At 41.6% G+C, this 12,640-nt stretch overlaps 1 protein-coding gene across 6 annotated transcripts in view; it reads left to right on the top strand.

Annotated features, from left to right (window-relative positions):
* TENM3 (teneurin transmembrane protein 3) overlaps positions 1-12,640 on the top strand; it is a 322,908-nt gene that overhangs the window by 264,878 nt on the left and 45,390 nt on the right. For all 6 annotated transcript variants that reach the window (XM_074154473.1, XM_074154472.1, XM_074154471.1 and 3 more), the window contains 4 exons: positions 3,635-3,851; positions 4,892-5,011; positions 5,412-5,673; positions 12,008-12,275. In XM_074154473.1, the coding sequence (XP_074010574.1) occupies positions 3,635-3,851; positions 4,892-5,011; positions 5,412-5,673; positions 12,008-12,275 (867 nt within the window). The remainder of the gene's footprint in view (positions 1-3,634; positions 3,852-4,891; positions 5,012-5,411; positions 5,674-12,007; positions 12,276-12,640) is intronic.

Below are 12,640 nucleotides of genomic sequence, written 5' to 3'. Positions count from 1 at the left end.
ACCAGCTGCTCCTACAGGTGGTCATCTTTGGTGTCTATAATTGAGTCCATTCATTAGAGCCTGTAGTAAAATTGAGCTGTGTGAGGAAAACTGAGGTTTGTTAATAGTTGTCTGTCCTTTGCAGCCTCTTGCCTCTGTGTGCCACCATCACTGGAACCATCCTGGTGGGATGGCCACCACCATAGCTCCAAAACTGTGTTCTTCCTATATAGGCACTGAATTTCACTTCATGGAGAGTTTTTGTTGCCTAAATACATAATCAAATTATTTGCCAAGAATGTGATTTATGTAGGTTTTTGGCCACAATCGCCCCTTGGCACCGGCAAAACTTGTGCCCAGGGCTTACTTTGGCCCCCTGTTTTTCTTCCTCCCAGCAGTTTTATACATACTCTTTAAATACCATTCGAAAGCAAACAATCCCACTGATACATCTTATTTTTTAGATATCCATAAGTGTGGGAAGCCTCTGTCTTGACTCCTCTCAGTGTTCTGGGGGTTTTATTAGTCTCTGCAAAGAAGCAGCCTTATCACCAGACCGTGCTCCATTGCAATTCTGTCCATTTTGCAACAAGATTTTTGCAGCTAGACTTTAGCTTTTGAGGAAGAAAACAATCGTGTAGTCATTACATCTTCCGTATGTAGAAGAACCACTTACATCTACAACAGAAAAATACCAAATAGCCTTCTGAGATGGATAATGATTGTCCATCTGGCTGTAGGGGTTTCTATTTTCTTTATAATTTCACTGTCATATTTGAGTGATGTAACTGATAAGCCAGTGTTGAGCTAAGTTTCTTGTTTTTCAGGCTAAACAAAATTCATCAATAATTTTGCCGAGCCGTTTCAGAAAGGAAATTTTACTCTGCTTCACACCATGCAATAGAGTACTCGGCTGAGTGGTACTAGATAGCTCTAGCCACATAAGTACAGAGAAAGAATGAAAAATGTTTTCTCAAGTTATAAGGAGCCAGATTCATAACCATCCGTCACTCGCCTGGGCAAGTTCCTGATAAACTTCACAGAAAAATAACAAACAGCGTATCCCTGTATCTTGGCTGGTGAAAATGAGATTCTTTCTCTGATTGATGTTAGCGGAGAGGCTTGTAAAAATGCATTTCCAGCTGATTAGTTCAGAAGGTGTCAATCTCATGCAGTTTTATGACCTGCAGACTATACTCCAGATGTACATTTGCTTTTTATAAACTAACAAAGATAAATGTCGAAATTTGAGCATTTCTTTGGCAACTGCACCAGATAATGCCTGGAGACCGTACAGAGATACAAAAACCCCAAAACTGTGCTTTTAACCATCAGGACCCCCAGCTTTGACACTGCTCCAGGCTTCTAGAGTTAAAACCAGCAAGGGCGGGGGGGGCAGTACCTCAGCTGGGAAAGGGTTTCAGATCATACAAGAATAAGACTAGAAAATCACAAGAGTCATTTGAGGTTGGAAAGGCCTCTGGAAATCATCTAGTTGTGCCACCCCCTGCTCAAAGCAGGGTCAACTAGAGCAGGTTGCTCAGGGCCACATCCATATTTGAATATCTTGGAGATATTCAAAACCCATCCAAAGTTTGGGTTTTGAATATCTCCAAGAATGGAGACTCCGCAACTTCCCTGGGAAACCTGTGGCAGTGCCTGACTGCTTTCACAGTTAAAAAAAAAAAAAAAAAAAAAGTTTTTCTGCTGTTTAGACAGAATTTCCTGTGTTTCAGTTTGTGCCCATTGTCTCTTGTCCTTCCACTGGACACCACTGAAATGTGGTCTTTTTGCACCCTCCCATTAGGGATCTGTAGACATTGATGAGATCTTCCCTCCTGAGCCTTCTCCAGACTGAACAGTCCCATCTCTCTCCGCCTTTCCTCATAGCAAAGACATGTCAAGCCCTTAACCGTCTTCATGGCCCTTCACTGAGCTTTCTCCAGTATGTCCATGTCTCTTTTGTACTGGGAAGCCCAGCCTGCACACAGCACTCCTGGTGTGGCCTCACCAGTGCTGAGTAGAGGGGACAGATCACCTCCTTGACCTGCTGGCAACACTCTTCCTGTCGTTGGGAGCTTCTTTGCCACAAAGGGCGCGTTGCTGGCTCCTGGTGTCCACCAGGACTCCCAAGGTCTTCCGCAGAAAGCTGCCTTGCATCCAGTTGTCCCCGCTGCGTGTGCTGGTGCCTGGGGTTGTTCCCCGCCAGGGGCAGGGCTTCGCTCTTCTCTTTGCTGAACTGCATGAGGTTCCCATCAGCCCCTTTCTCCAGCCCGGCAAGGTTTATCTGAACGGCAACACGACCCTCTGGCGTATCTCCATCCCAGGAAAAATCAATGTTCTTTCTTTTCTCTTAAAAAAAAAAAAAAGTTTGAACTTTGATATACTTAATGATGACTTTTTCATCCCTTTTATTTTCCCTGAACTGACTTCAATGTCAGCCAAGTTAAATAAGAATTTTAGATGTGCAAAAGAATAGAAATCCCAGTCCTTTACTATTTTGCCAATCCTCTAACTGATCCACATAACACAGCAATCCTTAGAGGAATACCTTTAGAAGATCTCTGTTTACTTACGCTCTTTCAACATATGATTGAACAAAAATGGATGATATTTTTCCCTTCAGAAAGAAGTTTTACTCTAAAGCTGGCTTCTTTTGTGAGAGAAGCGGTCGCGGGCTTCCTCCGAGTGCTGCACGGGTGGATTTTTCAGTTCAGTGCAGCAAGAAGCTCCCGCTCTAATCTAAATGGAATAATAAAATGTTTGAGCTATTTCAGTCTTGCTGTTCTTTTGGGGAAACAATTATCAGCTCTGCGATACCGTATTACATTCATCTCAAAATTTTCTGTAGCTGACACTTCCAGGCTCATTTTCCTTACGACTTTACTTACAGCAAATTAGTAGTTATCAATTTGATCTTGATTTGAATCTTTCACCAAATTAGATTTCCAGTGATGTGACAGATCTAATGCTCGTTATATGCGAATATTTCAGCCCATAAGCACCCATGTGTTTAAATCCTGTTTATACTGGCCAGCATTCCTCCTCAGTTTATTCAGAATAAAATCTAAATGTTAGATACAGATTTCATTCTCTCATACATTTTCATGCAAAATAGTTGTGGAAATTGCCTTTGCCACTAGCAACAAAAACTTTCTGCCAAGGTATAGAGGAATCCACCTTGATAAATGTTGTGAAATATTTAAAGCTACTTGCAGCATAGATATGCTAAAAAACTGCAGGAAAACAGCCGACTGGGAGTTACTTGTTTCTTTTCTCCAGCAAGCCAAATAACCTCAGATAAAAGCCACTTAGACCCACCTAAAATGTTCAATATTTATAAATGAACGGTGTATGCAGAGCCTGAGCGCCTTCATTTTCTGGTTTGTTCAACATGTTTTTAGAGAAGGATCGAATAAGTAGGTTTAATTTGTACGCGATACTGAGAGTATTCGGCTTGCGTGGATTTCCACGGGAGTTTAAGAACTCCGTATAAACAAACTCTCTTTCCCTTAATCGAAAGTGAATTCCTTAAAATCTTAATATTCTTTCGTACTACTATTATCATTTTTCTAATCTCTCTGCTGGCTGGTTCATTGACACGCAGAGGGGCAGGAGGAAGAATTTGTTCATTTGTGTGACTTTCTGCCAACAGATGGGCTGGTTGACTGTATGGATCCCGACTGCTGTTTGCAGAGTTCTTGCCAGAACCAGCCTTATTGCCGGGGGCTACCTGACCCCCAAGATATTATCAGCCAAAGCCAACAGTCGCCATCTCAGCAAGCTGCCAAAGCGTTTTACGACCGCATCAGCTTTCTCATCGGAGCAGAGAGCACTCATGTCATACCTGGGGAAAGCCCTTTTAATAAGAGGTGAGCACAACGACTCGTTAACTCATGAACAGGGAAGAAATTGAAGCGTGCGTGAGATTCACCTTTAGGAGAAGGTCCGATGTGACTGCAAAGTTCACGGCGTGGGCTTTCAGCGGAGACCTTCTCTCTTAATTTTCCAATTTGCTTATTTTGTCTCATTTCCTGTAAAATTCAAATAGGTTACAGGAGGTACTTGCCATGCTCAGTACCTGTCTTCTAGCAGGGCACTTCATTAGTGATTAAATAAATCTTTATTTAACCAGTTGATTTGGGCTAGCACAGTTGGAAGTACATCAAAGCAATGAAAACACTTCAGAAGGAAAAGCAAAGCTGCACTTTTTAAACTGAGCTCACTAAATAATATAAATTATGAATTAATGTAATAGAACTGTTAAGAGCACGACAGCATAATTGCATAAACTATTTGACTGGTGCTCTACGAAGCAGTAATGACCTGAAAATAAACCAGTAACAGGAAGCAGGTGTCTGGGATCTCACCGAGTGAAGGAAGATGATTTACACTAGAACTACTGCGTTTGCAGTAATTTAACAGCATTAATGTGTTTGGGCACAGCAGTTGATTAAAAGTTGTTGCACAAATGTTCCTTATTGCTCTTTTAAATTTTGTACTTCATAGTCCCTGCAGTTTTACAGATTGCTTTGATACTAATTGAAAAGTATGTTGTTCTTTAAGAGCCTGCCAGAGGTGTGACTTACAGCGGGAACATCTACAGTTCATAAGTTCTTAAAATTCTTCTGTGAATTTCTGGTCTTAGTAACTCGGTACAGACAAAATGAACCAAAGTAAAATCAACAACATTGAAGCAAAATTATTATCTGTAGATTTTGAGGCATTTACTTATACAATGTAAATTATGTGAACTTGCAAAAGGGTTAGAGTCTCAGGAATGTTTTTTTAATGGTAGCTGATACCATGTAGAGAAGCGTGTGTGTGTGTGTTTGCTCTGCTGGCTTTTATTCCATCAAAAGAGAACACAAAAAAAGCAAATTTGTAATATGGTCCTGCATCTTTTTCACAGTCTTGCATCCGTCATAAGGGGCCAAGTACTAACCGCTGATGGAACGCCACTCATTGGAGTCAACGTCTCCTTTCTACACTACCCAGACTATGGATACACAATCACTCGCCAGGATGGAATGTAAGTTCCCTTTGAAGCACTTCTAAGTCCTCAAGACAGCAACGGCGTTAGTGAAGAGCTGCTTGTAAAAATGAGATAATAATAAAATAATGGAAACAAAAGACATGAAAGAAGTGATTGACCAAAGTTGTACTTTGTCCATTCTTCAAATGGAAAACACGCTGATTATAGACTTTAGAAGTAAAAGGGCTTGCTTTAATTAAACGCGGCGTCCCAAACTCTCCGTTCGCTTAGCGTAGTATTCTGTAATATAATTTAATTGATTTCCCCATTGTTCCCAGTAGAGCTATTCTGCCTTCAAAGCAGTGCAATGGAATGAAAAATCAATCCGTAAAATGGAGGCTGTGGGTGGCTTTGGGAATTTGCTGACCAGCTGGTCCTGTTGGGTTTTTTTCCCCAGGTTTGACTTGGTGGCGAATGGTGGTGCCTCTCTGACACTGGTGTTTGAGCGATCCCCCTTCCTGACACAGTATCACACAGTATGGATTCCCTGGAATGTCTTTTACGTCATGGATACCCTGGTCATGAAGAAGGAAGAGAATGACATTCCTAGTTGTGATCTGAGCGGATTTGTAAGGCCAAACCCTGTTATTGTGTCATCACCTTTATCCACCCTCTTTAGAATTTCTCCCGAGGATAGTCCTGTCATCCCAGAGACACAGGTAAAGTGTGTTTCAAATAAATAGCGTTTTATCATGGGCTAGTATTAAGCAACCATAACGAAAAGAATGCAAACTACTGTTAAAAAACAAATAATTCTAACTTAGTGCTAAGAATTTGCAACGTGATTATTTTCAAACCGATTTATTATATGGGATCATTTTGAAACTTTCATCTGGAAAAAAAAAAACAAAACAGTAAGAAAGCTTGGTGTGCACCAGTGTCTGGTTTTATATTTGATTGCATAATTTAATTTACAGAACGTCTTTAGCAATCAGGCACCAGCCCATCACAACGGACACAGCGTAGTACATCTGACTTTTTTGACTGCCGTCTTGTTAGAAGTGCATCTCAGAAACTGAAAGTGAAGGGTGTTTTTCCACTGCGTCTGAAAGATCCACACAGTTCCATTTAGCTGTTTAGGCCTAGTAAATAGCATCACACTCGAACTTTTATAAGCTAAAAGAAGTCTCTGTAAGGCTGAGGACAGGCTTACAAGCCAATGAGCATGTGTGTTGGTCTGCTTCTTCAGGACTTGTAATACCGAAAGTAAGACGTCAAAACCTTGCTTTAAATGGAAAAGCTGTGGTGGGAAAGATTTTCTCTAAATACCTCCATCACAAATAACTAATCACTAATACAGTCTTCCTCAACTCTTAAAGCAGAGTTGCATTTCAAGAACTAATATTTATCTCGTTATTGATTTCTGATAAAACTTTTTCTTGTGAAAAAACACTCTTTCTGCGTCTTTCTTTCTCTCCCTCTCCTCTCTCTTTTTTCTCTCCCTCTCCTTTCTCTCTCTCTTTCTCTCCCCCACCTTCACAATGTCATAATTACACAGGGCACTCTTTTTCCCTTTCACTAAGAAATGTCCTTGTCTCTGCAAGGGAAACATAGAAAATGTATTCAAATGTTTTCATGCAGAGCTCTTAAGAGAAGAGCAAAATCATTAAGCAGTTCATGGTAAGAGCAGGTTTAAAGTAAAGATGTAAGGAAATTACAACTAAATGCTTATACAAATCTAGACTGTGCTAGAAAATTGTTGCTTTTATCCTCACTGTCATTTCTCTGCCTTTGATAGTTGCAAGTCAATTAAAAGAAGGTATTTGCAAAACACAGTCCACTGAAAAACAGCTCTGATTTACTTGTTTTGGCAACAGATGATGGACTCAGTTCCTGAAGAGATGGAAAATGGCTTAAATAGATGGGGTATAAATCAAGAAGAAAGTAATAATAGAAGAATGTCAGAAAATACATATTTTCAAAAAACATTTGCAATGTCTAGGTAAACAAGTCATTTCACAAGCAGTGGGACTAATGAAGTCTGGATTCCTACTAATTCCCACCCATTGCTATAATTCCAGCTATCTGCCACATCCAGTCCTTCCCCCACGGACAACATTCGGCCTTTTTCTCATGGGACTGCTGACTTCTTCCCTACCTAAACCTTTTTTTTATAATAAACCCTAAAGGAACTGAATTATCTTTAGAGATTTCTACTGTTACTTCAAATGAGGTTGAAATTGGCTCCCAGGTTCACAAGTTGTGAGGTGGGAGGTCTGGCCGGCAGGACTGTTGGGTCAAGTTGATTTCCCTAGGAGATCCAGCCAGAAGGAAAGGTCGTGTTCTCAGTGGATGCTTGGCAGTTGGTGGGTCGTTTATGATGAGGTAAAAATACTGCTGTCATTACATATGAAAAAATCTGGTTCTGGCACTCTGTAAAAAAAATCATTAAGGAGGATTTTTTTCTGTATTCTTTGCTCCTCACACATGTAATCCCCTGCTTTGGCAAGTGGAAGCTACCCAGCTGTGCCTGGGACGTACCCCTTTAGGGTCAGGTTCCCCTCGGAAATGCGTAATGTCTCCCAAATTGTCTGTCTCCCAAAAAATTCACGACGCTGGTAAAAGACGGGCAGAACCAGATTCCGTTCAAAACAGTCCATCTCTGGAGCAACTGCTGTAGATCTTTCCGTAAAAAAGGGGCGATGCCAGTTTAAAGTGTGGGAGGCTGGATGGAGGCGCAGAGAAAGAAACGGTTCCCCATGTTCCTTCAGTCGGTGTTAGTCACCCTGTGCGTGCGGGGTGACAGCACCCACTGTCACGTAGCACAGGAGAAAAAAATGATGTGCTGCTGTAATCATCATCCCTTCAAGTGCTTCATCGTCCCTCGGAGATAAAATTTCCAGAAGGGCGTACTTAGTGGCTTATGAATCCCAGATTGATCAGGGGGAGAATTAAAGTCTGTACCGAGGAAGCAGCACAAAAGAGAACTGAAAAAAGAAGGCAAGCGAGGGGGGAAGAGAAATGCGGTGGGTAAAGGGGTGATCACAGACCCAAGAGATCGTTACTCAAGGGGGGCGATAGTAAATAACTTGTTAACTGAATTCGGCCTACTTAGGCGTGACTTTATCTACTTTTAATTGCAAGTTACCATGCTCTGCCTAGACTTAACTCACTGAGATTAATCAGTGTGGAACAAGACAGTAAAATGCATGCAGATGGGGATCAGGTTAAGCTGGGGTTGCTTGTATGTGTTAGGTAATATTGTCGCCATCTTTTTCCTAATATAATAAATGTCTGTTTGCCACACATTGCAGTGTGGTCTGGCAGAAACCCACACGTGAGTCACAATGAGCAACTCCGAAATTGAGGTTTTGGGGCTTTCCTTCTCCTAAACTTCTGTCATCCACTCATACATGCGCTTCCAAGATGCCTCCTCCAGGTCCCCAGCAGCTTGTTTCCATCACCTCAAGTGTGTGGGAGAACAAAGACTGAAAAGTCTTCCTTCTAGTTACATGTTCAAGGTTGCCCACTTATTTTGTCCTTGTTTTCCAGCACTTTTTCTGGTTTTCTTCTCTTTTGCTTTCTGTTTGAAACTTTATATACATCTCTTGATTCATTGTTTTATGGACACATAGTTTTTACATGTGTATGGCTTTTTCCTATGCCTCTTCTCTGTGGTGTCTCAGCAATACTTTAAGTCTAGAAAAACCAAGTAATTTCACCCCTTTTCATTTCGCCTTGCTTTATATTGTTAACTCAAGGTTTTTCTCTTTGCAAGTTCTTTTAAGAGCCTCAATTCTAGGAGAAGTCTTTTTAAAAGGAAAAGATTTTTCCATCTTGAAATGAGCAGTTTCAGCTTCTACTTAAAGAAGTATAATTTTAGTACTCCGTGGTCTCAAGCTTTGTGTAATAGCAGCAGTTGCCGATATCTACCTGTATCTAAAAATGCCATCTTTACCCCTTTCAAACCAAGTCGATGTTACCTTTTAATGCAGCGATTCAGCTGTTACTTCTCAGCAAAGAACCTTTGTCTGACATCAGGACTGAAGTTTACACTCATTTGTGAAATTTGTTCTCAAATCCTCATTTTGCTCAATTTGCCAAAAAATTCACGTCAGTACAGCAGGCAATTTCTCCCCTAATTGAATTAAATTCCTTTTTCACGGTTCTTAATACCATCAGAGCATGTCACCTGAATCATATTATATTTTGGAGCAGGAAAGCCTTCCAGAGCCTGGACAGCTTGAGTCCTGCTGGCCACGAGGGACGGGGAGCCCTGCACAATTTATTCGCCAGCTTGGACTATGGGGACAACAAATTCAGTCTTTTTGAAAATGGAGGTGACCCTTATCTCAGTCCTGGAGGTTAAATATTTCACATCTGTCCTTCTTGAGGAGCTCGATCAGCCGTAAATAAAATGTCACCTCTTAGAATGTGGTGGTTGGGCTGTAACTGAGCCCCCGTAGGGTACCGGCCTTTCCAAAGGCAGTTTGGTGCTCCCTATGGAAAAGGTAAAGCACAGACAGCTCGGTTGTGCCCATGATTCCTGATGTGACTCTTATCCCCAGCGACTTCCCTGATTGCTTTACAGTCGGTGTGTTGTCACGGCTCCCGTAGGATGCTCTGTGCTGCGCCTGATGATTTAACTTTTCCGACGAACATGAAACTGCTTTAATTCTCTTTGTAATGCTTGATTCTGGGAGAGAGATTGAGATGCGCGACCTTACCTCTACGTTTCTAAAGTTCTCAAGAAAATAAGTTACTACAGGGGATATTTTATGGAAAGAAGGAAGTCATAAGTCAGATTTTGAGGCTTCTGCAGAAACTAATAATAGGGAGTTCAGGTTTTGTTTTAAACCTCGCTGAGAACCACGTGAGTGTCCTAGTTTCTAATTTGATAGTAATCCAAATACACAGTGGAATTTCTTGCCAATTGAAACTTCAAGGTGTCCTCTTTATTGCCTGTTATCTCAGCCAGGAGCACTGGAAGACCACCCGAGTGTTTAACGTTGCTCTGCCACGGTTGCCGTTGTAAAAGAAGCAACGGTCGTAACAGGAGACCAGTGAAGTCCATTAAATTGTGTCCTATTACAAGAGTATTATTTCTCTTTCTCCTCTTGCTTACAGAGCCCTCCATCTGTTGGACTAGTTTTAATGTGCACTGTATGAGAGTCCTGCTGGTGTCTTAAGGAGGAATCTGTCTTTTGTTCCTGGGTGGTTTGTGGTTTTCCTTCAAAGTCTTAGAAAAGGAGTATGTTCATAATCACTTATCTCTCTAGAGAGAGGAGGGGGTTTTGTTTGTGTAGAAGAGCTGTGCTTGTTCTCTGGCTGAGATACCCTGTGTGTGGGACTGAGGGAGAGCGGGCTGGATTTACAAACAGAAATGATGCTGCTCCCACCTCCTTTCAGGTGATGGAGCTTCTTATCATGGCTTCTCGGGGACAACAGGTTCTTGGTGGGGAAAAAAGAAGCATTCAAAGATTAAGAATTAAGAATTTTTAAATCTGAATTCAATTTGTCTAGTGGCTTCCAATTCTTCCTTTACTTCCTACAACTCTATGATAGTCTTGCTGGAGAAGAGTTGTGTGCCCGCATATATCAGATGTAAATAACCGCTCCTACCAGACAATGAGTCAAAATACTATTTCTGACTTTTTTTTGTTACTGTTATTGGGAAGGAGATAGATATCGCTAATACCATATAAATCTTTCTTTGTATCCCAGCAAAAGTGCTAACATGGAGGATGGTGTAGGGCCTGTTGCCCTTCCCAAGAGCGTAAACCACATTATTTGACCCTATTCAACGCCGAGAGTCAGTTGGTTAACAGCAGTGTCCAAGGGTTTCTCCACCACAGAGGGCTACCTTAGCACTTCTTCAGTAGCCAGCTTTCGATCCTGCTGAAGGATCAAGCCTAATACTTGCAGCAGTGCTCTCCCTGGAGTCTGCTTTCCAACTAATATTAATTAGTGTTTGGTCTTCAGACTGGAAAGTAAAATAAAGCTTTCCCAATTTACTTCCCCAGGAGGGCTCCTTTGACACCACCGAGGCTCTGGGCATGTGCTTCAGCATCCTTTGCCCTGTCTTCCCACCAGAGAAACATTATCTTCATAAATGTGTCTAGATACCTTTTTTCTTTATTGGTTTGTTTTTTTTTTTCCCATTACGCTGGGATAGTTGGTAGCTCTTCACCTGAAGTGCTGGCTCTCAGTGCTTCTGTCCCAGCTGAGGTATAGGACAGTATAGGCTGTCTTCATCCACGTTAGGCAGAAACCTTTCACATCCATCCATCACCCACAGAAGCTCCTCAGCTCAGAGGAAAGACAAAGTGGGGGGAGGGGAGGGAGGAACCTTTTAAAAATAAAATTGAGTCATTGCACCTCTCTGAAATGAGAAAGTGGTGAGCTGATGTCTGAGTAGTGAATATTGATCAGGAAATATGGAAAAAGCTTTCCCTGAGGCATCCTACTTATCTGTCTTCAAAATAAATGGAAGAATGCTCTAGTTCAAAGTATTTACAATCCACGGGTAATGCAAATAATAAACCACCTAAAAATCTTCCCTGCTCCTACAGGAGCAATTAGACATCCCGGCCCAAATCTGAAGCTTTGCGGTGCTGAGAGGCTCTGCTGCTGCTACTCTGTGTCCACAGCGGGGACATGGGTGGCAGCACACGAAGGGGCTGTTTTCACGTAGGTGGAAGATGCTTTTTTGCCTCTTCTGGAGAAAGCAGTTGGGAATGTTTTCCCTCTCCTGCATCCTTCCTTCCCTCCGTAAAAAAAAGGGGGAGATCTTTGAAATCCTTCAGCAGAAAGCATCATCTAAGCAGCTCCAGTGTAACGGAGAAATCAGACTTCACTTTTCAGAAATAAAGGTGAACTGTTGCTATTTATTTACGTATTTTTTACATTATTAAATGAATGCCAGATTTAGGTGATACTTCCTAATGGGTTGTCAGGTAGCATCATGTCAGGCCTCCTTTTATGATAGCTGCATTGTTCTGGTTTCGTTTCAGAACCATTCACATACTGTATTTTTCTCTTACCGATGCGTAGGTACTTCATGAAGAAACGACAATACCAGGAACCGATTTGAAGTTATCGTACTTAAGCTCCCGGGCTGCGGGGTATAAATCTGTTCTGAAGATTACTATGACCCAGTCTGTGATACCGTTTAATTTAATGAAGGTTCATCTCATGGTGGCGGTGGTGGGAAGACTTTTCCAAAAATGGTTCCCCGCCTCCCCAAATCTGGCTTACACTTTCATATGGGATAAAACTGATGCTTACAACCAGAGAGTCTATGGATTGTCTGAAGCTGTTGGTACGTGTGTTATAGAGGTTTTTTTAGCATTTTTTGCTGCTGTCTTGAAAATAGGGAAGCGCATCTCAAATACTCATATCCCTTAAGTAGAAAATGTCTAGCAGAAGAAGATGAGAAATAACAATGGATATTAAAATGTATTAGAAAATACTGATCTAAACTTTGAATTCTAAGAAAAAATGGCCTTCAAAAGGAAAAGGAGACCACAGTCGTCATTCACTTCTGGTTCTTCCCTGTGAAGTATCCCTCAGCCTAATAATTACATAGTGTGGTATTTAGTCTGTGCGCTCCGTGTGCTGCAGAGCGCAATGGCACTCCCACATACTTCACAAAAGGGCTTTCTTCTGTACCTCTCCTAATCCACT

This window comes from Numenius arquata, chromosome 10, assembly GCF_964106895.1.
Source record: "Numenius arquata chromosome 10, bNumArq3.hap1.1, whole genome shotgun sequence".
Taxonomy (NCBI): domain Eukaryota; kingdom Metazoa; phylum Chordata; class Aves; order Charadriiformes; family Scolopacidae; genus Numenius; species Numenius arquata.
This window is presented reverse-complemented; position numbering and strand designations above follow the sequence as displayed.